The sequence below is a fragment of the Vitis riparia genome, chromosome 14, assembly GCF_004353265.1.
Source record: "Vitis riparia cultivar Riparia Gloire de Montpellier isolate 1030 chromosome 14, EGFV_Vit.rip_1.0, whole genome shotgun sequence".
Classification (NCBI taxonomy): domain Eukaryota; kingdom Viridiplantae; phylum Streptophyta; class Magnoliopsida; order Vitales; family Vitaceae; genus Vitis; species Vitis riparia.
The window spans coordinates 26,844,185-26,865,967 of NC_048444.1; the positions used below are offsets into that span (position 1 = coordinate 26,844,185).

The 21,783-nt window shown below is 35.2% G+C and overlaps 1 protein-coding gene across 1 annotated transcript; it reads right to left on the reverse strand.

Annotated features, from left to right (window-relative positions):
- Nucleotides 1-1,865: 1,865 nt before the first annotated feature.
- LOC117930329 lies at nucleotides 1,866-20,582 on the reverse strand. Its single transcript, XM_034850936.1, has 13 exons — nucleotides 20,073-20,582; nucleotides 17,276-17,348; nucleotides 17,062-17,192; nucleotides 16,565-16,927; nucleotides 15,156-16,462; nucleotides 13,659-14,023; nucleotides 10,334-11,933; nucleotides 10,003-10,207; nucleotides 9,725-9,882; nucleotides 8,387-8,547; nucleotides 7,016-7,173; nucleotides 4,533-5,735; nucleotides 1,866-2,769 (listed from the first exon to the last, which is right to left on the reverse strand). The coding sequence occupies exons 1-12, from the start codon at nucleotides 20,163-20,165 to the stop codon at nucleotides 5,541-5,543; spliced, it is 4,809 nt and encodes a 1,602-aa protein (XP_034706827.1). The 5' UTR covers nucleotides 20,166-20,582; the 3' UTR covers nucleotides 1,866-2,769; nucleotides 4,533-5,540.
- Nucleotides 20,583-21,783: the final 1,201 nt, after the last annotated feature.

Here is a 21,783-nt window from a genome sequence, read left to right on the forward strand (position 1 = left end):
TGAAAGAAGTGGAGTTTACATAGGCTCATTGAAGAGTAATATTGAAAATGAGAATAAAAAAAAGGGAAAGATTAACAGAAGAAACGTGGGTGTCTATTTATTCTTAAGGGTGTGAAATTGCCAACTAATGATGATTGATATTTGTTGTTGAATATGAAAGACATAATCACATTGATGCACAATATTTTGAAAAACATTTTTTTGCTAGTCGTTTAAGTGAAGAAGAAATGAGTATGGTCGTTGAAATGTTAAAAAACAGTATTACGTCGAAAGGGATATTGAATAGTTTGAAACAAAGAGATGAACTGAATTATAACACGTTGAGGATAATATACAATGTAAAGTATAAACATAGAGTAAAGGAATATGGTGATCGATCATAAATGTAATAATTGATGTACAAATTAATTGAGTTGAACTACACTGAATGACATAATATGGATGAACACAATGAATATATTATAGACTTGATGTTTGCACACCCAAGATCCATTGATTTGTTGCTAGCATTTCTAATGGTGTTGATCATTGATTATACCTACAAGATAAATAGATGTCAAATGCCTTTATTTGAGATAGCTAATATCAGTAAATATGACATTTGCTATTGTATTTGCATATCTTGGAGGTGAAAAAGAAGGTAACTACACACAGGTCCCATAAAATTTGAGAGGTTTGATGCATAAAGACTTCCTTCCAAGAGTGGTTGCCACCAATAAAGAACTCGCTTTTATGAATGCATTACATAATGTGTTATCAACCTCCTGACATCTTTTATATAAATGACATATATCGAAAATTATTCTTATAAATTGTTTAAAATAATTTGAGTCAAATGTAAGATGAGAAACTTTTATTTCCATGTGAAATGTTTTGATATCTGCTGAAATTGAAGAGGCGTATGAGTGTTATCTTAGTGTCTTTGAGAGACAAAATCAAAAGTACTACTGTAAAGTTTAATGGTTAATTACTTCCATATAAAAAGAAGTGTATAACAACTTAAGCAAATAAAGTCATGCATTTCGATAATATTATAATAAATATGTATATTAATTTATAACCATTTTGTGTGTGTGTGTGTGTTTTTTTTTTTCTTTTTCCATTTTTTTTTTTTGCATAATGCTTTTTAACATGTAAGTTTAACTCCAAATATTTTTTTTCCTTACTAAATAGGATTGAAAGTTCATATGCTAAGTTTAAGAGACATTTGGGCACATCTCAAAGTGAATTTTAGGTTATATTTGAAATGATTGTTCACGCTTACAAGTTGTGTTTAGGCATTACATTTGATTTAAAAAAAAAAATACATATTTTTCTATTTTTATGATTATCTTTTTTTTAATATTTAAAACAACAAATTAGTCCTATAAATATATTCCTTTTTTAAAAATACAAAATATAATGTAATTTCCAATGTATTTAATATTCATATTCCTTTTTCAAAACACCAAATGATGTCTATTCCGCTAATATATCCCGATACATCCATAAAATGCAAATACTGATATTATATAAAAATCAATATATTTTTATCTTTGCTTGCATTCTAGTGATTTTAGTAAAACCGCTTTCAACTTCCAATAAACTTTAATATTCTCATAGACCCTTTTTATAACTTATATATCTAAAATTATTTTTCATTTAATACAATTTTCATAATATCAATATTTGTTCTTTTTAACTCAAGCTTTAACTCCTACTCCCAACTAAAGCTCAAGCAAGAAGCCCTACCAAACAAGACCTTGAAAAGGTTGAGCAAAAGCTTGCTCAACTCAAGCCAAGAATGATAACCAACAAGCTTGGAATAATAATCAAGTAGCATTCATATAAAGTTCATCCAAGCTAGAAAACATGATAAAGCATCATTAAAGGAATGATGATCAAGGGACATTCACTATTTCTAATTTGAGTGCAACCCGATTAAAGGTAAACCCCCAATTAGAAACCAACTAATCAAGGCGATTAGCCGCAAAGCCCCCCTTGAGTATAGTTTGAAAATGTGTTATTACATGATTCTCACAGGGAGAATATTGAACCCTAAATGGCCCCCTTGAACCAACCCAAGCTCCTAGAGATTTTCTCAACAAAAGAACAAGAGGCAAAGAGATCTAATGTATCAAAGAACTTACCATGAAACTGGACATGCAGACTTCCTTGGCTGTGGAGCATGGTTTTGGTGGGGAAGATGAGACATCTCAACACCTTACTCTGCTGTTTACACAAACTGGTTCAATATTTTTCGTCTTTTCTCCATTATCTGGTTGTCGAGGCAACAGAAGAGATCACAAAATCTGCTACATCTTTTGAAAGTTTTCTAAAGAGTCATGCAGAGAGGCCCCTTCTGATGGAACTTCCAATCATAATTTACAGAGAAAATTTCAAGTCAAGAGCTAAATCCCAGTTCTGTTCCAGATAACCATTTACATGGCTGGGGCTTCAAGCATCCATGGCGATTTTGAGCTTCTTGTTTCAAGGGTTGGAATTCAGAATCTCACTGGGTAATGACACTCCACATGAATACACAATTATCTATTGTTGACAGAAGAAAGAAAAAGAGTTTATTTGTATAGCTCAAAAATGTTGCAGTTATGATACATGCAAGGAGAGAGTTCAAAATTCTGGATCTATACAAAAGGCACAATGTATATAAATCATATTAGACGGGGAAAAAGAAAACAAATTAGCAGAATGAGGAGGACAGTCGGGGGTGTTCACTTTTCACCAAAAACTGTTCCTGCCATGGATGCACAACTGTACTGGTTTGCCAACCTGCAACCAAACTTCTGATCAGCAACTGATAAAAAATAGCCTGTGAAGATCTAATGACCAGCCATAGAAACTACACAAAATACACTTGATGATAATTACACAACCCAAGTAGTCATTGGTAGCATCTGCTTTAACAAACACCAAGGTACATGACAAAATTTGTTAGTTTCTTTTGGGGTTACTAGAGTATGCAGAGCTGGCATCACACATGAAAAAACACAGAAACCCAAAAACTCCCATTGCTTTGCCTGTGTTCTATAATCCATATTGGTAGTGTATTTCATTGGTTTTTGTTAGACAACTAATTTTCTTAAATGCTTAAGCTATTAGGATTGCTGTTATGTTACATTGTGGGCCCTAACATCTTCTCACACATGCGACTCGCTGACTCTATATACCCACACATGTATATCATGTGCTCTAACACCCTCCCTTGTATGTGGCCCCACACCTTCGCATGAAGAGAAGTGTGGGCCCCCACATGTAGAGAATTTGGACCCACAATATATATCATGTTCTGTAGCATCCTCTTGTGCAGTTCCATGCCAACACATTGTGAGGTTGAAACTCATGACTCCCTGCTAAACAAAGTGGCAATACCATGACGGACAATTAATTTTTGTAAAAGCTACTATTTATAAGTAAGCTACACCTAGGATTAGATCCCTTACGAATCATCAAGTTCCCATAATGAAGTAACTCAGATTTATTCATACATCCCCTACACCTTGGACTAGGTCCTTTACAAATCATCAAGTTCCCATAATAAAGGAACTCGGCCTTATTCATACAACTCCCCTTGACCAGGAATCCAGGACAATGGATCCCTTCTTAAATGTACAAGGTCACACAAAAATAGAAGCAGCACCGTACTTTGCAAGTCTACAACATTTGAATTTGCTGTTACTCTAAAATATAAAATCTAAAAACAAATTACATAAAAGACAAATCAAGCCATTACCCCAAAAAAATAAAAAAATAAAAAAAATTGAAAAGGAGCCCCTTTTCTGTACTTAAATTGCACTTTGTCATAGAAGAATAGAAGCAGCAGATTTTTTCAAATTCTAAAAATTTCAAATGCCATCAAATGCAAAATGGAATATTCAATTTCCACATGGCTTCTGAACAGCACCTTGGGATGCAACAAGAAGGATAGGTGTTTTTCAGGCAACCTGTGGCTATCATTGGATTAATTGTTCAGTCTGGAAATTATAGCATGGAAAATACAGATAGAAAGAGAAATTTGAATACGAAAGTAATGAAAGCATAGCTTAGATGACATCATGGAATGCAATACAAGAATTCAGATTTCAACTGTAACTGAAACCAAAACATCATGGAAAAGTTTGATTCAAGCCTCAATTTCCCTTGGTCCAGCATAAATCCAGAAAGTATAGCTTTTAGCTGTCAGATCTTTATGCATGCAAACAGATGGTACATATTATGAACCCCAACAAAACCACTTGAGCTACTCCCGGTTTTAAGTCTTTTTATTGTTTTTGTTGTTTTTTTGGTTTTTGGCCTTTTTGTTTTTTTGTTTGTTTCTTTTTGTTTTTGTTTTTGTAGATATGATGGAACCCCCCGAATCCTTGCATAGTTTTTTGTATATATGACAAAACTCATCACCCCCTGCACCCATAGTATGAATATGTGTGTGCGTGTATGGGAGAGAGAGAGATAGATAGATAGGTAGATAGAGAGAGAGAGAGAGAGAGACAGACAGACAGAAAAACAGAGTGAGAGTGAGTTAAAATTCAGCATACCTTTGTGACAACGAGCAAAATTCAGGGAATCTGTGCTAAATTCCATTGCCATGCAAAGTCTATGTAGAATACCAGAACTGCATTATTTCACTATACAAAGATATTTTCTGCTGATCCATCTCAAAATCCAGTATAAATATCACTCTTTCCTTGTTTTCTCTATACACAACTTTAACTTCTTCACACTTTATCTCTTTAATCAAGGACACATGTTAACCACTACAGCTGCAGTGACAACCCAGTATCTCCTGGACAGCTGCCTTCCTTCCAAAAATTCCTACCTTTATCTCCATATTTCACCCCCAAAAATAAAATTCCACTTTCCTCTCTATTTGAATGACATTAGTTGGTAGAGTTAGTAAAACTGGGGTTAACAATTTTCCCAGAATTCTTCCTTTCAAAAAAATAAAAATGAGAAATAAATAATAAAACTAAGAGTTCCCCAACATCTTAGCCAATTACTTGCTCCTCTCTTGGTTCCAAGATAGAAGATAATGAAATTGCAATTTTCTTATAAATGATATTGATCCTCCCACTCTTATCCCTCCTATTTTAAGGGACTCAAAGCCGCACCAGTGAATAAAATAATCTCTGAACCTTATGGCCAAAGCCCAATCATCAATCTATCCCTTGTCCATTGGGAAAAACCAGCTCAAGGACAGCAAACATAAAATAAATTATTAAGTTAGTAAATCCAACTTTTTACACATGCAGCAAGGAACTGGTGATAGCAGGTCTCTCCAAGAAGCTCAATTATCAATCTCTCTCTCATCCAATGGGAAAAAACCATCTCAAGGCCAACAAACAGTAAATTAAAATTTGAGTAGTAAATCCAACTTTTTATACATGCAGCAGAAAGGAACTGGTGATAGCAGGTTTCTCCACAGAAGAGTGTGCTACATAGATCTATTTCCCTGTTGTCACCTTCATTATTGCATATAAAGAGGGGAATCAAAATACTTTCACTGGCTTGGCATACTCTGCATGGATGTACCAGGACTTCAAGTGCTAAGGGGCAAGAGCCTCCATTGCAAGGCGTACAAGACGTAAGAATCCATCTACGTCATGGAAGCTGAAATCAAGGACCCTCTTAACAGAAGAAATACCCTCTTCATTCCCAGCCTCTGCAAGAACCACATTAGCAGCTGCGAAAGCATTCTGTGATTTCCATGAGGCTTCCATTGCAAAACTAACAATTTGTGCCTGAAACATGTAAAGACATTTAAAGAATAAGATAAAAACTAAAATAAAATGTAAGGTGGACATCAAGTTTATGAAATTAAAAGATTCTATACACAGTACAACACCAAGGTAGTTCCAGCACCAACATGGGAGTCTATGTGAACAGGTAATGTGTGTCATGTTAACGATTGACAACTAGAAGTGGCACAATTAGGGTTGGCATGTTGGGGCAAATTACATCTCCTCCTGATTAGCACCACACACTAAAAGAATTTACTTGTTTGTGTATTTTCATAGACAAAGGCCTCCACACTTATAGATATGGTAAACAGCATGATGGTCCCAACCTTTTATAACCAGCTTAACACCATGATACCGAGGCAAAAAATTGTCCTAATGTTGATCTCAGAAGAAAAAGGCATTCATTGGTTGCTGTTATATCCTACTTTTTCTCTCGAGATCAATGAGTCTGACTCACCATGAAAGAGATGTTCAGACCTCAGATATCTAGAAGTGCATCAGCAACCCTCTATGCTGCTAGTGAATCCCACATACTTTGCACTCCTTACACATACCCTAAGAATGGGTTTGATTCACCAGCAATCATATTTTCAGAAATAAGTTCCTAGCATAAAATGGATATGAGATTTCTATTCTGATGTTTGGATAAAGTTGAGAACTTGAAATTCCCATGGAATTTCATTTCTATTATTGAGTTTGGTTATTTTGAGAATTACTTGGGAATTAGTGTAGATTTACACAATAACCCCGAAGTAATATTTATAAAAATTGGATCTAGTTTAAACGAAGAAATGAATGAAATAAGTTGTCCACTTTTCTTTTATCTTCATTCGATAGAAATAAGAATAAAAAAATACCTAGTCATTCGGGGGCATTTTCCCAAATTTGAGGTGAATTCATATTCAAGGAAAATGAAGTTTCCCAAGTTATGTGCAATCAAACATGGTGATATTATACTTGGATATGAGATATCCATTCCCTAATTAAAATACCTGTGAACGAAAATGTATTATAAGGGCAAAAGCAAGCAAATGTTTACCATGACTAGGCAAAACTGGTAAAAAAAATGGACAATCTCCCAGATCCTAGCAACTCACTACACATACTGCGAGGCCATAGCATTTGAAAAAAAATTACGAAATGGTCCCACCTCTAGAGTCTAGAGAAAAAGTAGGAATACTTTTTCAAGATTCTTATTCGAAAGCACAGTTTTCCTATACTAGGATTTTCACAATGATAAAAGTAAAAAGCATTCAGAAAGTGAAGTTAATTATACATACAAAGTCAAGCAGCCGCACAAAGTTGGGTCGGTTTCTGGCAGCAATAACATGATTTCCCATAACTTGAGAACTGGCATCCTTGGGTATATCCATCTTATCAATTGCTGCTTGATTGTTTAAGTTATCAACACCAGAGGCAGAGGATGATGGGGACTCAACTGAGAACAAGATAAAATGAAAGAACTTGCATCAAAAGAAGTAAAATTATAAACATTTATGAACTGAAAATGAAAAAAAAAGGGACCTCAAGATCCATTCCAGAATAGACTGCCCAAACAGCGATCTGAATAATTGTCAAATAAATAACAAATAAAAGGAAGGGAAAATGTAATGAGGCAACAGCTAGTCTCTCAAAATGCCACAACATGTATTTCAATCAATAAACTCATTTTTTTTAATTAATGTGTAACATGCTTTTCAGTTTCAAAATGGGTTTCTTGAGTCAATGGTTCAACTATTTCGCTCATCTGAATTTTGTAGCCAGAGTCAATGGCCACAAAAAGTAAGCACTTAGATGTAACCTAATCATAGCCTTGATACACCTGGGGAATTATTTTTCACAGAACTCATTCCAGACCAAGTGATTAAAAACTATGTCTTCTTATTACATTCATTGCATTCTCACGCTAACTAACCATTTTGACAGCTAAAAACAATATCAAGCAGTTTCTTTCTTCTCGTTGCCCCTAGAAGTCGATATTTTGTAAAAAAGGAAATGGAGCATTTGCTATTTTCAGTTCCCCTATGTTTCACAATGATAACTTTAACAAATATCAAACACCTTTATTCTTTTAGCTTCTATTTTCTGCATGGCCTCAACGATAGAGAGCTAAAATCGGAACAACTTTTGCCCTGTTTTTAATAATAAGCAAAAATTAAACTCAATAAAGGAGAGGATGCAAGACCAATCATATAGCATAATACATACAATAAAGTAGAAAGGGGAAAAACTATCAATATTTCTTTTCATTTAAACATTACATGGCATACAAATACTAGGCAAGAATAGTAGTGAATAGTTAAACAACTTTTTCTTCTTTTTTTTTTTTCTCTCTTTTTTTTAAAAAAAATTTGAGCCAAGGTAAACATCAAATAAGCATTAATTTACCTTGAAAATGAGGAACACTCAGTCCTCCAGTAAAAGGATATGGCCCATGGACCCTTGTTCATACGGGCAGCAGTATAAATTTTTTTAACTTTCTTGATATTAATGTTTCTGTTTATTGGGAATTCTTTTTGTTTCTACATACAAATGGGCTTTGCCATATTTTTTTCTCCAATAAATTTTATTAAAAAACTTCTAACTAACCTTCCAAACCATAACTTCCCTATAAGCATTAAACTTTCAGACCAAGGCTACTTAATTATTACCTGGCAGAACCATCTCTAGGGCCATCTGCAACTCATTTCGGTCCCTGCTGGCAATGGAATCAGTGGAATAGACCACCTGCATGTATGCCACTTCCATGCATTTGTATGACAAAGCAGCAAAAGCCATGCTTTTCCATCTCTCAAACTCATGGGCACAATACCTGCAAATTATAGTTGTACCAAGGCATTGTGGAACCAAATTAGGAGCACAGATACAACAACAGCAAAACAAAACCTCCAAATTATGATAAACCAAAGGCCAGATATTTTGCAAGAGATGTTGAACCTCAACTGAGCTGAATAAGGTTATTCTTATTCCAAAAAACAAAAAGGTCCATCTGAGAAACAACCAAGTAAAACCAAGCAGAAATCAACCTGAAAAATAGTTCCCCACACAGGTCCCCCCCCCCACCCTTTTTTTTTCTTTTTTTCTTTTTTTAATTTTATAAATAATAATTTGAATTATATAAAGTGTAATGGAAACAGGGCCATAACCTAGTACAAAGAAAATATACAAGGTGCACCAAGGTCAAAAGCAAAACCTAAAAAGGTCTTCATTGTGTGTTATTATTATCAGTTACTGTCTTAGATAGGCAGTTCTTCATTCTTTATTTTTTGAAGAATCAGGATATAAAATTGGAGAATGCCTAGCATGAAATGGTACCATTTGGCAAGAGATGAATGAAAGGAGATAATACTTGGTTGGCCTGGGAGTTTTGGGGGGTAAAAGGCACAAAAAAGCTGTGGAAAACAGCCAGGTTATGGCTGTTTTAGATTATTTGGTAAGAGGAGAACGGAAAGCCTTCCAAAGACTTGGAGCAGTTCTTATCAGTCTATAGAATAATCTTCTCTCAGATCCTTATTTTGACTAGACTGGGGATTCTTTGGAGGTTGCTGATCTGTCTTCTCTGCATTTCATTGATTGTTCCAGGAGTAGTTTGCTTTCATTCAGTTTTCTGTTTACTTTTTCCCTTATTGGTGTCCCCCTTTCTTCTAGGCACCTTAAATTTGTTTGCCTAGACACAGAAAACGAAAAAGATAAAGAAATCAATTTTCTAGTAACTCATTTGAAATGTATTTTCCCCCGTTTTCCTGGCTCAAGGCAAAACTGTAGAAGGTACAGACATGCACACACTAGAAAGTTTCTAAGAGGACATCACCAATCCGCAAGACAAAAGAGCCTTGATAAGGTTCAATCATAGATCCCCTACATTGGGCACATCAGGTATACCACCATTTCTCTAAATTCTTTCTCCATTTTTTTTTTTTCATTTTGGTCATACTTTTCATTTTTCTAATCCTTCATTTTCTTTGACTTAGTTTGCATTAAATACTTACTCGCATAGTTTTGCAGTACTATTGAATACTTCTATTGATGACATCTCCCCACAGCTGACACCCTCACTGTTGCAAAGTTCTAAAAGTGTTGCCCCATAAAGAAACTTCAAAGCTGCCTGGAAGAAAAGCTCGGTACTTTCGAGTCCTGACCCAGAAATCTTCAAAGCACGATAAAGACATACAAATAAGTATTACATTTTAGCTATAGCCATATCATGAAAATGAAAAGAAAAAAAAAAATCTAAAAATAAGAATAAGGAGGAAAAACACAAAAATACCTTAAGTCGATCAGCTAAATGTTTAAGATTCTTAGCTTCTTTCAAGGCATTACGTGCTGCACGAATGGAGGTACCCTGTTTAACAGGATTTGGAGCAACAATATCCCTGGCCCCATGCCTGTTAGGAGTGGGATCTCTTGAACCAACATGAATTCCATTTAGACCTTCAGACTCCCCATGCTGTTTTGCGGCCTTTGCAGCATCGCTGCAATCAGAACCATTCAATGTAAATACATCAGATCCACTTCCTGTCCTAGAATCAGGTATAGGTTGGGAACACCACAAGCATGTTTCTAGTGTATATTGAGTAAGGGGTAGATTTGGTGAATACCTTTTCCCAGAGGCTACTTCAACTTGATCAGTGCTGTCTGCAGAAAGACACTTCAAGGACTTTTCAACCTTGCGGTTCTGCTGCATAGTAGATCCACCATCCTTTTGGCAAATGGTATTTGATTTTCCATGCAGATTGTCATGTTCTTCAAATTTAGTTTGCTTCTCTATTTTACAACTTTCACTAGCACGTTTCCCTGCAGAAACTTTCTTACCAACACAATTTTTCTCAGCCTTATCAGATTTAATGCCATAACCTCCCTCAATTTTAAACTTCATATCCCTCATTTCTTCTTTGTGGGGTGCATTATCATTGAATTCATTCTCCACCTCATACTTCACGCTCTTGGCTAGGAACAGCTCTTTCTGCTCCTTATGTGAATCAGAGGCTTTGATCCTGTCTCTATTGGAACCAGATTTAGAAGTCAAGTGCTTTTCTTTGGCCTGTGAAGAGAATACCTTCCCAAAATTCTCAGAAACAGACCCATTATGGAAGTGAAGGTTGTTTACTCTCTCTTTATCTTGTTCATAGTTATCAATGGAACTGTTCACCAATTGGGTGTTTGGGAGCTTAGAAGGATGTACAGTACATACTTTAACTTTTCCATGTGTTTTATGATCAGTTATCCTGTCCTGATAATCAAACAATGAGGATTTCATTGATCTTTGATGATTGGAAGAGAAAGCTTTCTCCTTCCTAGCTCTCCCAGACACAACATTTTCACCATCGCCCTCAGCTTCTGAGCAACTTCTAGGATTATTCATGAGAAAGAAATCTGCACCAGTAGCATCATCCTTCCCCAAAAGGTTTGTTCTAAAATTTTCTCTGCTGGACATCCTCAAAGGAGAAGAAGAAACTGATTCCACAGGTGAGCCTTTAACTTCTTGGGAGTTGACTTTAACTTTACAGGAGCTAGAAATTTTAGATGAGCTAGAGGTGGCTGCCGTGGGAGGCTGTCTAAATGGAAAATCCCTTCTCGAAGAAGTCTTGCAATCAATGGCCTGTCGTGATAAGTTGTTCCCATGACTTTGTGCCAAGGGCTGGTCCTTTTCGGTGCTTTTTCCTTCTTCATATGAACTATTGCCATCTACAGGATCATCTTTGCGACTTGACAAAAGGATCCTGGCAACTGTACCTTTTCTGTTTGGTTTACCATCAGGGATACTTGCAATGGATTCCTTTCTCTCTAACTCTGATCTCCTGGGCTTCTTCCCTTTTCCATGTTCACTGCCACTATTCTGCTTCTCCACAATCCACTTGGCTTCAGACTGATGCCCGTTACTAGGAACAGTCTCCAAGGAAAACTGACTATCTTGCCAGTCCATCAATTTTTTCTTTTTTCCTGCAACATATCTTTTATTTTGCTCTTCCATAGTCACACTCTTCTTAACCTGGTTCTTCAGTTTCTTTGTGATACCCTTTGAATCCCTGGAAGAAGAGTATTCATTATGCTTCTGAGTGTCAATTTCAGGTTCCAATCTACCTAGACTTTGATCTCCATCAATATAATGCATGCCCTTTGTCTTGATTTTCTTAGACACTCTAAAACCATCTTGATCAGCCTCTCTCTTGCATTTCATTTTCAATAGCTTTGCATCACCTGCCGAAAAAAACAAAAAAATACACCAATTATCCACCCTGATAAATGGCTGTGGGAGTGACAAAACAAATTAGGGCTACAGAAAAGTATCACCATCAATCTAACAAAGAGAAATACATCCCTATTTAATTAGACATTGAGAGTAGACATCAGTGTCTAATTATTGGCACATATATATGATATCTGACTGTATTTGTCAGCTCATTGCCAAGCCGATAGCTTGATACGGATAAACAACATATTCACTATTTTCCAAGTGAATATTCCTCACTATCACACATCAGCAAGTCTCAGCAGAGAAAAACAACACAGTCACGAAAACATGCAACATTAACAAGATCAACATTCTTCAATTTTAAAAGGCAGAAAACCCCATTTGTCACTTTTTCCATATTTCCCCTTAGCTTCTTATTCACATTTTCTGTTCTCCCATTTCTTAACATCTTCCTCTCAAGTATTTCCCCCAAAGACTTAAAGATGTCAGTATTTGCCAAGATCTACAAGATCAGAGGACTATAATTCAAGTCCCAAGAGGTTGGATAACATAAGGTGGGTGCTTGAAAATTTTCTTTATGTAAATTACCTTAGATCCTGTATTATGAGCTTTTTCTAACGTGTGTGTGTGTGTGTTTTTTTTTTTTTCCTAAATGAACAAAAGAAATATCAAAATCAACCAGGGGCAGGATGGTTAGAAAATACATGATGACATATGATTCATTGGAGTTTATAACACTAGATACAGCGAAAGAGTTAAGAAGGATTCCTGTAGCCAACCCAAGTAGTAAGAATTTAATACTTTCTAACTTTTCTCTTGACTTCTGTCCAATTTCTTTATCAATTCACTACAACTTGCAAAGATAATGTTTGACAGTACACATGATTAGCAAAAAAATGTTTTATAACATACACTACATTATCAGGAGGAATATAAGTTAGCAGTCTTTTCATAAATATTAGTAATAATTTATGTTATTTTGAGGACTCTTTATTCTTTAGTGCCTTCTTTTCAAATTTGAGTTACTTCTCAAGAATTTTGTTGGTGATCAAAGATATGTTGGACTAGTAACTACACTCTATTAAAAGAATGTTCAACTAATACATCTAGCTATAATTAGACTGAGGAAAATATTAGCAAATTAGTGGTTGTAATAAAAAATTGGCAATTCCTTTGCATTTTTTTTTTCTGTCAGGATTTTATATTGGGTAACACATCATGTATAGTTCGTATCCTTTTGTCATTCATATGAGTTGTAAACATGATTGTATCATTGTATACACATTGAGTATCTTAGCAAGCTTGTTCACCCTTTTTCTTTTTTTTTTTACTTAAATAGGTAACTAAATCTAAATTTATTTCAAATTATATTTAATATTTGTTTTCTAATCTGTCTTAATCTTGATACACTGTGTTCATCCCTTTTGCCATGAGGGTAATCGTGACAATAGGGTTAACATGGAAAAGGCAACGGTTGCTCTCTTAATGACACTTAACATCAAATAAATGAAATAAATTCATTAAATTTTGTTGAAACCTATAGTGAAAAACTGGGATCAAGACATGCTTATATGTAATGTTCTGGAAGTTCATCATGCCATATAAAATTCGATAACCATATAATTCAATTCATCATACATAATACAAGTATCATTTTGATAGCCAAGTCAATTGCAGCAATTACGCAGTTGGTACTCATTTTATGAGTAATCTAGTTTAAGTGTCAGTACCCGATCTTTCCTCTGTGTTGAACTCCAGAGGGGATTTGTCCGCATGCTTTAGACTTCTTTTAGTGGAGGCAGGTTGGTCACTTGAGGAGTTTGAAAGGTTCATGAAACTGCTATGTCTCGCTACATTTGATACTGGCTTTGTACCATGTTTTGTCTTTCCACCGCTGGACGCAGCATCAAAACTATGGTATTGGTGGTTTTGACCAAGATTCCTAGCATCAGCCAAGGTTGCCCCAGATGCAGCTCCATGAGTATGGACCGGTTGAATAGTTTGGACCTCAGGAACAGGGACAGGAACCTGGTACAATGCATTCAGCGCATTTGTTGTCTCCTCCTCACTGACACTACATCGGTTCATTCCAGGCCTGGGGAAGTTTAAGAACAATGATCAGGTTTTATAAATAAATATGTCATCTCTCCCTATGTGTGTGTATGGAGAGACAGAGAAAGCATCACAACTAAGTACTCTGTTAGGGATACAGGAAAAACATCTCCATTTATCTAGATGATGTTCCATCATGAGGCTTGGGAAGAACTTTTCACGTCTGTTTGGTTAGCTTCTGGAAAAATCTCTCCAGATCTGAAATTTTTTCTCAAGGATTCTCCTCACTTCACAACCCTTGCTCATTCTAAATAACAATTTATCGACAAATGTTTAAGGTCAGCCATGTAGGACAATGAGATGTCCAAATTTGAGGAAAAACAATGCAGAGTGATAAGTAATAAAGGCCGGCAGGCCTTCAACTCTACTCATGGAACTAAAAGCCTCAAACTAGTCTCAAAACACTCAGTAGTGGGAGACTTAGTCCCACCACAAGATGCGGCAGCTCGGTATTGGACCCAAGCACATTAGCGCCGTAGGAGTAGGACTAAGTCAAAGATGACACCTTTTAGAAGGTATAGATTCTATAGAAGATCATCAGGCCACACACAGTCTGGAGGAGCATTAACCTTTCTACATGACAAGAGCAAAGTACCCATGCCTCTCAGATACATATGGTTTCACCCTGACCTGGAGGCAAAATAAGAGAGAACCCCTCTGTACCCACCACTTTTGGACATTCGCACTTGATGATCATCCAATATACTCAAGCTTCTACCTAGAGTTAGGCATCCACACCCAGACTTTTAAAAATATGACATACTAAGAGATATGGAGATTGTGAGCACAGGAGGGAGTATGAAAATTTCCCTGGATTGCAATCCAAGGGTAGGAAGTACCATGTGCCAAGTTAGTGGAGCATTGACCTAGTTTTGTAGTAGTAAGTCCCAAGATAAGGGCATTGCATGATTGGTCAAGTCATAATAATGCCTACATGTCTAATATTGGGAGCATAGTGAGGCTATAGATGTTTGCAAAATAAAATATCAACAACAAATTTCAATCCAAATCATGCAACTCCATCTTTCTCCCCACACCATCCCCCAGCCCTCCACATACACTAATAAATAAATAAATAAAATAAGAGGAGAAGATGAAGCATAGAGAGAACTTACAGCCAATATAGCATGCTACACAGCCACTTCTTCGGGAGACAGTTAGGATTTTCACCATACGGGAGAAGCCGCCACTTGTGACACTTGTCACAGCATACCCAATTTTCCTGTATGACTACCGGAGCAACCTCAGTAGGAAATGCACCAGAAATGGACCCATTTCCTGTTAGGGCAGAAGTTTTTGAAACTTCTTGATGTGCTTCGAATGTTGATGGGCAACTGGACTTTTTACCTCCCGATCTTTCCTTTAATTTATCACTGGATGCACAGGTTTCTTTCATGAAAACCCTAAGCTTAGAGGAATTTTTTTCTTTAACAGAAGTCTCCAACGGAACCATTCTAATTTCCTTCTTTTCAAGTTTTTCTTTCCCAATCAAATGAGCTTGACTTTCTTTGACCTTCATCAAATCCTTCTGTGATTTGATGTCATCCCGATTACTTTTATATGGAACATATTTTCGATGAGCAACCATATCTTCCGGTGCTGCAGAAGAATCAACCCTCAAGCTTTCCCTTGTTAACTCCAAGGCTGAGGTGCCCTTTCTTTGGCTTCCCTTCGATTTCTTTTTGCAACTAGAAGCTGGCTGTTCCTTCCCAAGAGGAATTCTCATTCCATCTTGCAGAGGGGATTTAGCCTTCTGATCAAATTTCTTTCTAGGAGGACCGCTTGCCCCACCATTAAAATCTTTCTTTCCCTCGGGGATGTCGCAATTTTCTTTAAATAAATCATAACTACTCTCCCCTTTGGGCCCACCACCGTTTGTAATAATACGACCTGCTTTTTTATCTTTCTGAACCCTTTCTACCAAACTTGTCTTTGCATTCCACTTATCAGTCCTGCTAGCTTCCACAATTGATGCCAACTCTAAGGCTTCCTCCTTTTCTAAATTAGAGCTGTCCTTTACCACACTCTTATTGATTTCAGATCCCTTAACAGGACCTTCTTTTACGCCATTGACTTTACCATTTCCTTTGGATGGATACAGAACCTTCAAGGAATCACCCGTCAAGGTCTCAGCATCTCCTTTCTTCAGATGAGTATTGGTGCCATTAGAGGGATCCTCATAACTCTCATCTTCCAATTCTGTCAACCTCACATTTTTACCCCTCTGCTGAATCTCATTATCTCCAAACGCTTCTCCACCACCCCTAATGGTAGCAAACTTGTTTACTAAAGGGGAAGAACTTTCCTCAACATGATGAGATATCCTAACGTCTACAAGGCCTTCCTCTTCCATTAAGCAAGTAAAACTATCATCCAGGGGTGATACCAATACACCGTCAGGAACAGGACAAGAAGTCATGATCTGCTTCATTACGTCATCAACACCAAGAGACACAACTGAATCACAAAATGTCCAACATAGAGAAATGCAAACATGATATTTAAAATATTGGAAGAAATTCACCTTAATAATGCTGGAGGGAGATTCAGCCTGGGTTTCTTGAGATTCAGGGAAATTCCCTTCACATTCTGAAGGGCTATCCTCCAATGAGGAAGATGGAGATGTAACAAGACCAAGACCACTATAAATAGCAGCATTTCTTTGAGCCTTTATATGATCTGAGCCCACTTTAATCCGAACCTTCAGACTTTTCTGATCAGACCTAGAATTTGGCAGGTTTATGATTTCACATTTAGGAGCAGATTCCCCTGAAGTATGAAATTTAATTGAACTATCCACAGAAGAAGTCCTTGATACAGGCAGTGGTGGAGTGATTGAAGCATGTCTAAGTCCACTTGAGAGAACTACAGAGCTCTGATGGGCTCCCTGTTCAGAAACATACACCAAAGGATAACGTAAAATAGAATTATTCACCTAGAAGAAAGAAGTGATCCACAGTTTGCTCATTCCTGCAGAAGAACTAATAAGAAGAAAAATGGCAGAATTTTATGGAAAAAAACCTTTGATGGGAGATTGCTAGGTTTGGAAATGTTTTGGATCTGAACTTTCTGTGGAGTCCTTTGGTGAGACCACATAAGAGGAGAGCGCTGATAAGTGGGTAAAAATGAACCATACCCACCAAATTTTGCTCCTGTAAGAATGAATTAATCCCCAAAACATCACATCAAGAGTATCAAATAGAATTCATGCGTGTTTCCATGATGCAACACTTACCTAAATTCTCGGCAGAAACTCCACCTTCAAAATCTTTTTGATAATGTCCAAGGGCATCTTGAAGCCTCTCATCCTATTAAAACCAGTAGCCAAATAATTAACTTCATTAATTCAATGCAACAAGAGAACATAAAACTAGCATGGAGAGAAATGACAAGAAACACAAATTGCAAAGTACTTCATTATCAACAAACATAGATGTATACAACGTGTAGCTGTAAGTATCCCAGAAAGGAAGTTCAATTCATGACCCCGCTAGATTTAAGAATCAAATCACAATCCAACCCCAAATGTTTTAAATTTTATGCCTAATCCTTTATCTGATTAATCTTGCAATTATACATTTGAATCTCACAAAAAACAACTTTATTAAATCCCACACTCTGATTTTTCCAAACAAAACTGATTTGAATAATGCAATAAATAATACTCCTTTGCATACACATATTTTTCTCCAAAAAGGGTAGGTATATGGGTACTCTGTTAGTGGACCTCAGGACGCATTAATCAATTAAAAACAATGTTCTGAAAGACCAAAGGCGGAATTGAGGTGTTTTGCCCAAACGAGGCAAGGCCTATGCCTTGAGGTGCAATGAGGCCTAAGTGTTAAGGGAGAATGACATCTAAGCTTTGAGGCAAAACAAGGGGCAAGCCTCAACTTTAATACAAATAAATAAATAAAAAAATTACTAATAAAGTTGCATAAATAGAAATAAAAGAAAACCATAAAATTAATAATAGGAACATTTAATTGTTGTTATTTTCAATAGTATTCAATTTAGTTTAACTTTCTCTCTTCCAACATCTAACTCTCTATCATAGCTCCATCAAATAAACTTCAGCACCACCATCACTATCATTGCTAGGCCAAGGAATCATCATCATATCTAATTAGCTTTTATCTTTATTTATCAATGATAAGAAATAATTATATATAAACCTAGCCACTATTGCAACCAACGACTCCTTTATTTCTTCTCAATCTTTCTTTTTCCTTCCTTTTTTTATTTTATTTATTTTTTTCTTTTTTGGCCCTTATCTTGTAAAAGGTTTTAACCCAACCTTGCGTCAAGACTAACTTATTAATCTATAACAAAAGTATACAAAAGCACAAGACACATTAAAAACCATTGATTATTGAGGCTAAAGCCACTTATAAAATATATGTGAAAAGCATAAAAAGCCCCCAAACCCATAAGAACCCAGTGAGTATTTGAGGCTTAAGCCTTAACAACTTCGTGACTATAGCCTCAAGGTTGTAAGCCTCATAGGATGATGCTTAAAACTCACAATAAGCCAATAATAAGGCTATAGCCTCAAGGCTAATTCACAATGCCTCACCTTGATGCAAGCCTTAAGGCATAAGCCTCGATAGTTTTTAAAAACACCGGTCAAGAAATACACTACATCCACTAATTGGTTATCTTTTTGACACAAAATGGAGCTGAAATTGAATGAAATTGAGCATGCTTGCCTTTTATACAAGCAGAAAAGATAATCTAGGGATTGGAAAAGGATTTCATGGAAACACCAGAATCCTTGAATTATTTTTTTACCTACTATAAAAATTTGGAGAAGAAGGCACAAAATAAGCAAGAATATATCTAAAAAAATGCGAAAAATTAATGGTTATACACGTGCACACACTCCATAATCTTATGAATGATAAATATTCTATATATTATACATATATTAATAATGTGATATGATATATAATAATGAGAACATATAACAATACATTTTATGGTATGAACATGATAGACAAGTAGAATCACATATTTGTAGTACTTAAGAATTTGAAACTGAATGCCAAAGAAGTGGTCTCATGTCCTGAGAACTTCCTTGTACTATTGTATTGGTATCCCAATATGGAATATATTCAAGAAGAATAAAAGAACTGATCAAATCCAGTAATCTAGGGTTCTTCCAGTTGAGTAATGTCCATAATTTTTTAAAAGATGGGAGAAGCAACTCAATATAACTTATGGAGACAAATAATGTCCTTACTGCTTACAGGATTGCTTTACATGTCTAATATTTTTAATTAACTGCAATTAAGATTAGAAAAAACAGTGAGCAAATCATTCCCACCTATCATTTTTATTTTCATTGTTTTAAATTACTAAATCAACATGATTGAATTTGCAAAGGAAGAGCCTCAAAACAGATATGATCTCTTAAACTGGTATGAGGAATCCGAGTAAATAAAATTTAGGCTTCTACAGTCAAACACTGCCTTAAAACCACACCTCCAATTCCTAAATCTTGCTCCTTTCTTAACAACACTACTTCCAGAGTACTCTGTTTAGTTGCCAAGGACAAGGCAGGAAAGAGAATAAACCACAAGTTTGAATCTCCAATTCTTCATACCATGAAAATCCCCCTTTCAACTGAAGTTGAGAGTTTTACTAGTATCTTTTTTATTCTTTTTTCTTTTTAACTAAAATAACATAAACCAAGAAATTTATAATTTTAATCATTTTCTTCTTCAAAGTTTCCTCAGCAGCCAAGCAGGGGGGAAAATGGTCCTAATACAACTACTAGGCTGAGTTGATGTTAATCTTGGCACCTTTGGGGAATCGATACATTTATCATCTTTTTCTTTTTCTTCCATTTTATTTTCCCACCAATCAAACACCCCAAAAACACACCTAAACATTCAAAAATAAATTAAATAAGCAAACAAATAAATTTGAACATATCACTTACATCCAAAGTATTAACAGAATGAATAAATAGATATTTATTCAAACTACACAAAAATTAGAAAAAAGTTTAGAAAAATAAAAACCCTTACAATGTAAGAAAGAGCAACATCAATATCAATGTTTTGATCATCATCAGAGCAATAGCGAGCCTCACCGCCATCAAACCCAGTAAACTTGCCCATCTCTAAGGAAAAAAAAACACCCGAAAAACCCTAAATTTTCTCTAAAACATCAACTTTCTGAACTGATAAATGATCAAAACCAGAAAACACAAAACAACCCACTCCGGAAATCCAAAACCCAGAAAAACCCATGCAGCAAATCCCTCAAAACAACCATCATCGGAACCTAACGCAAACCCCAACTTCAGCGAAACCCATTTCGGATACCTTCAAAACGACACAGTTTTGGCGTCAAAATCTGTTTAAAACACAATCTGAATAAAAAACCAGCATTTATGTGGCCGTCTCAATGAAGATTGTGTAGAATCGTTTGTTCAAGTTCGAATTCTGATGATGGAAAATTGCTGCTTCTCGGTTTGGGAAACCACAGAAAACGTTTTCTCTGTTTTCCGTTTGTCTTTCATTCCTGAAATGTCAAGAGAAAAACACCGACTTAAAACCAGCGGCAAAATAAGGAAAATTTGCTATTAGTGGCAACATGTTTAGCTTAAATTACTTAAATACCCTTACAAGTTTAAATTATTATTATTTTTTAAACATTTTTTTTTCCAATTTTTGAATAAAGATAATCGTTGTGAATTTATTTCTAATTACAACTTAACATATTTGTGTGGATATATTATTAATTATTATTATTTTTGCATTTAAGGAAAAATAAGATAAAATTCCAAAATTGAAAGACAACAATGAAGCTTGATTTTTATAATTTTGATTCTTATAAAATTATTAGAACATTAATTTAATTTACTCTCTTAATATTTGCCTAAACATCTTGTGATACAAGGAGTAAGTTAACTAAATTTTATGCAAGCAAATCAATCTCATGCTATGGTTATACAACGCAAGGATTAAACCCTAAAAGGCATTATTAATGATTTTATTGTAGTTGATGTATTTTTTTGAAAAAAATTGATCTTATCTTTCGTATTCTTACTTGTATACAAGTTGATTTTAAGGATGCGGTAATAGCGATTTGGGTTTGTGACAATTTTATCACATTTGAGGAGCTTTATGGTAAGCTCGTTAAACGTGAAGTTATTCTCCTATCATAAAAAAAGTGATCTATTTCTTTACAAATCAAACACGTATTTTGACATGTATGCACAAAATTTATCTCTTGAAAATTTTATGTGGTTATAATCTTTGTTTAATCCTTTGATTATTCCTTCCAAGTTGTTAATTGAAAACTTGAAGAAGTTTGAGCTCGAATAAAGAGTTTGTTGAAGATCAAATGTCATAAGATCTTAATTTAGATATCGACTTAATGTGGTTTAAGTCTTAAGTTGATGAGTTTTAATTTAACTTGAGCCTTAAATAAATTCTAGCATAACTTACAACATAAAAAACTTGATTTCAAATTAACAAGTTCTTTTATAGATTTCAATCTTTTAAAGCTTTGAAAAAGTTATGAAATCTCCCTTCAAGAGATCTTCTCCAACCTTTGCCTTCTAAATTCTCTTTTGAAATTATCTCTTAATTGTGTAGTGACATAGTTTCCTAATCTTTTAAAAATATCAAGTTAATTAAAGCTAATTTTCAAAAAGATTTGGAAGACCATATTTGGTTAGTCATAACACTTTTGAGATTATATTCTTCAATTAAAAATAATATTTAAGGA

Coding starts and splice junctions, on each gene's coding strand:
- LOC117930329 (XM_034850936.1), bottom strand. CDS start 20,165: ATGGGCAAGTTTACTGGGTTTGATGGCGGTGAGGCTCGCTATTGCTCT. Junction 9,883..10,002: donor ATTTAGCTGATCGACTTAAG/GTATTTTTGTGT, acceptor CGTGCTTTGAAG/ATTTCTGGGTCAGGACTCGA. Junction 7,174..8,386: donor CCTAGAGATGGTTCTGCCAG/GTAATAATTAAG, acceptor TCTTGTTCTCAG/TTGAGTCCCCATCATCCTCT.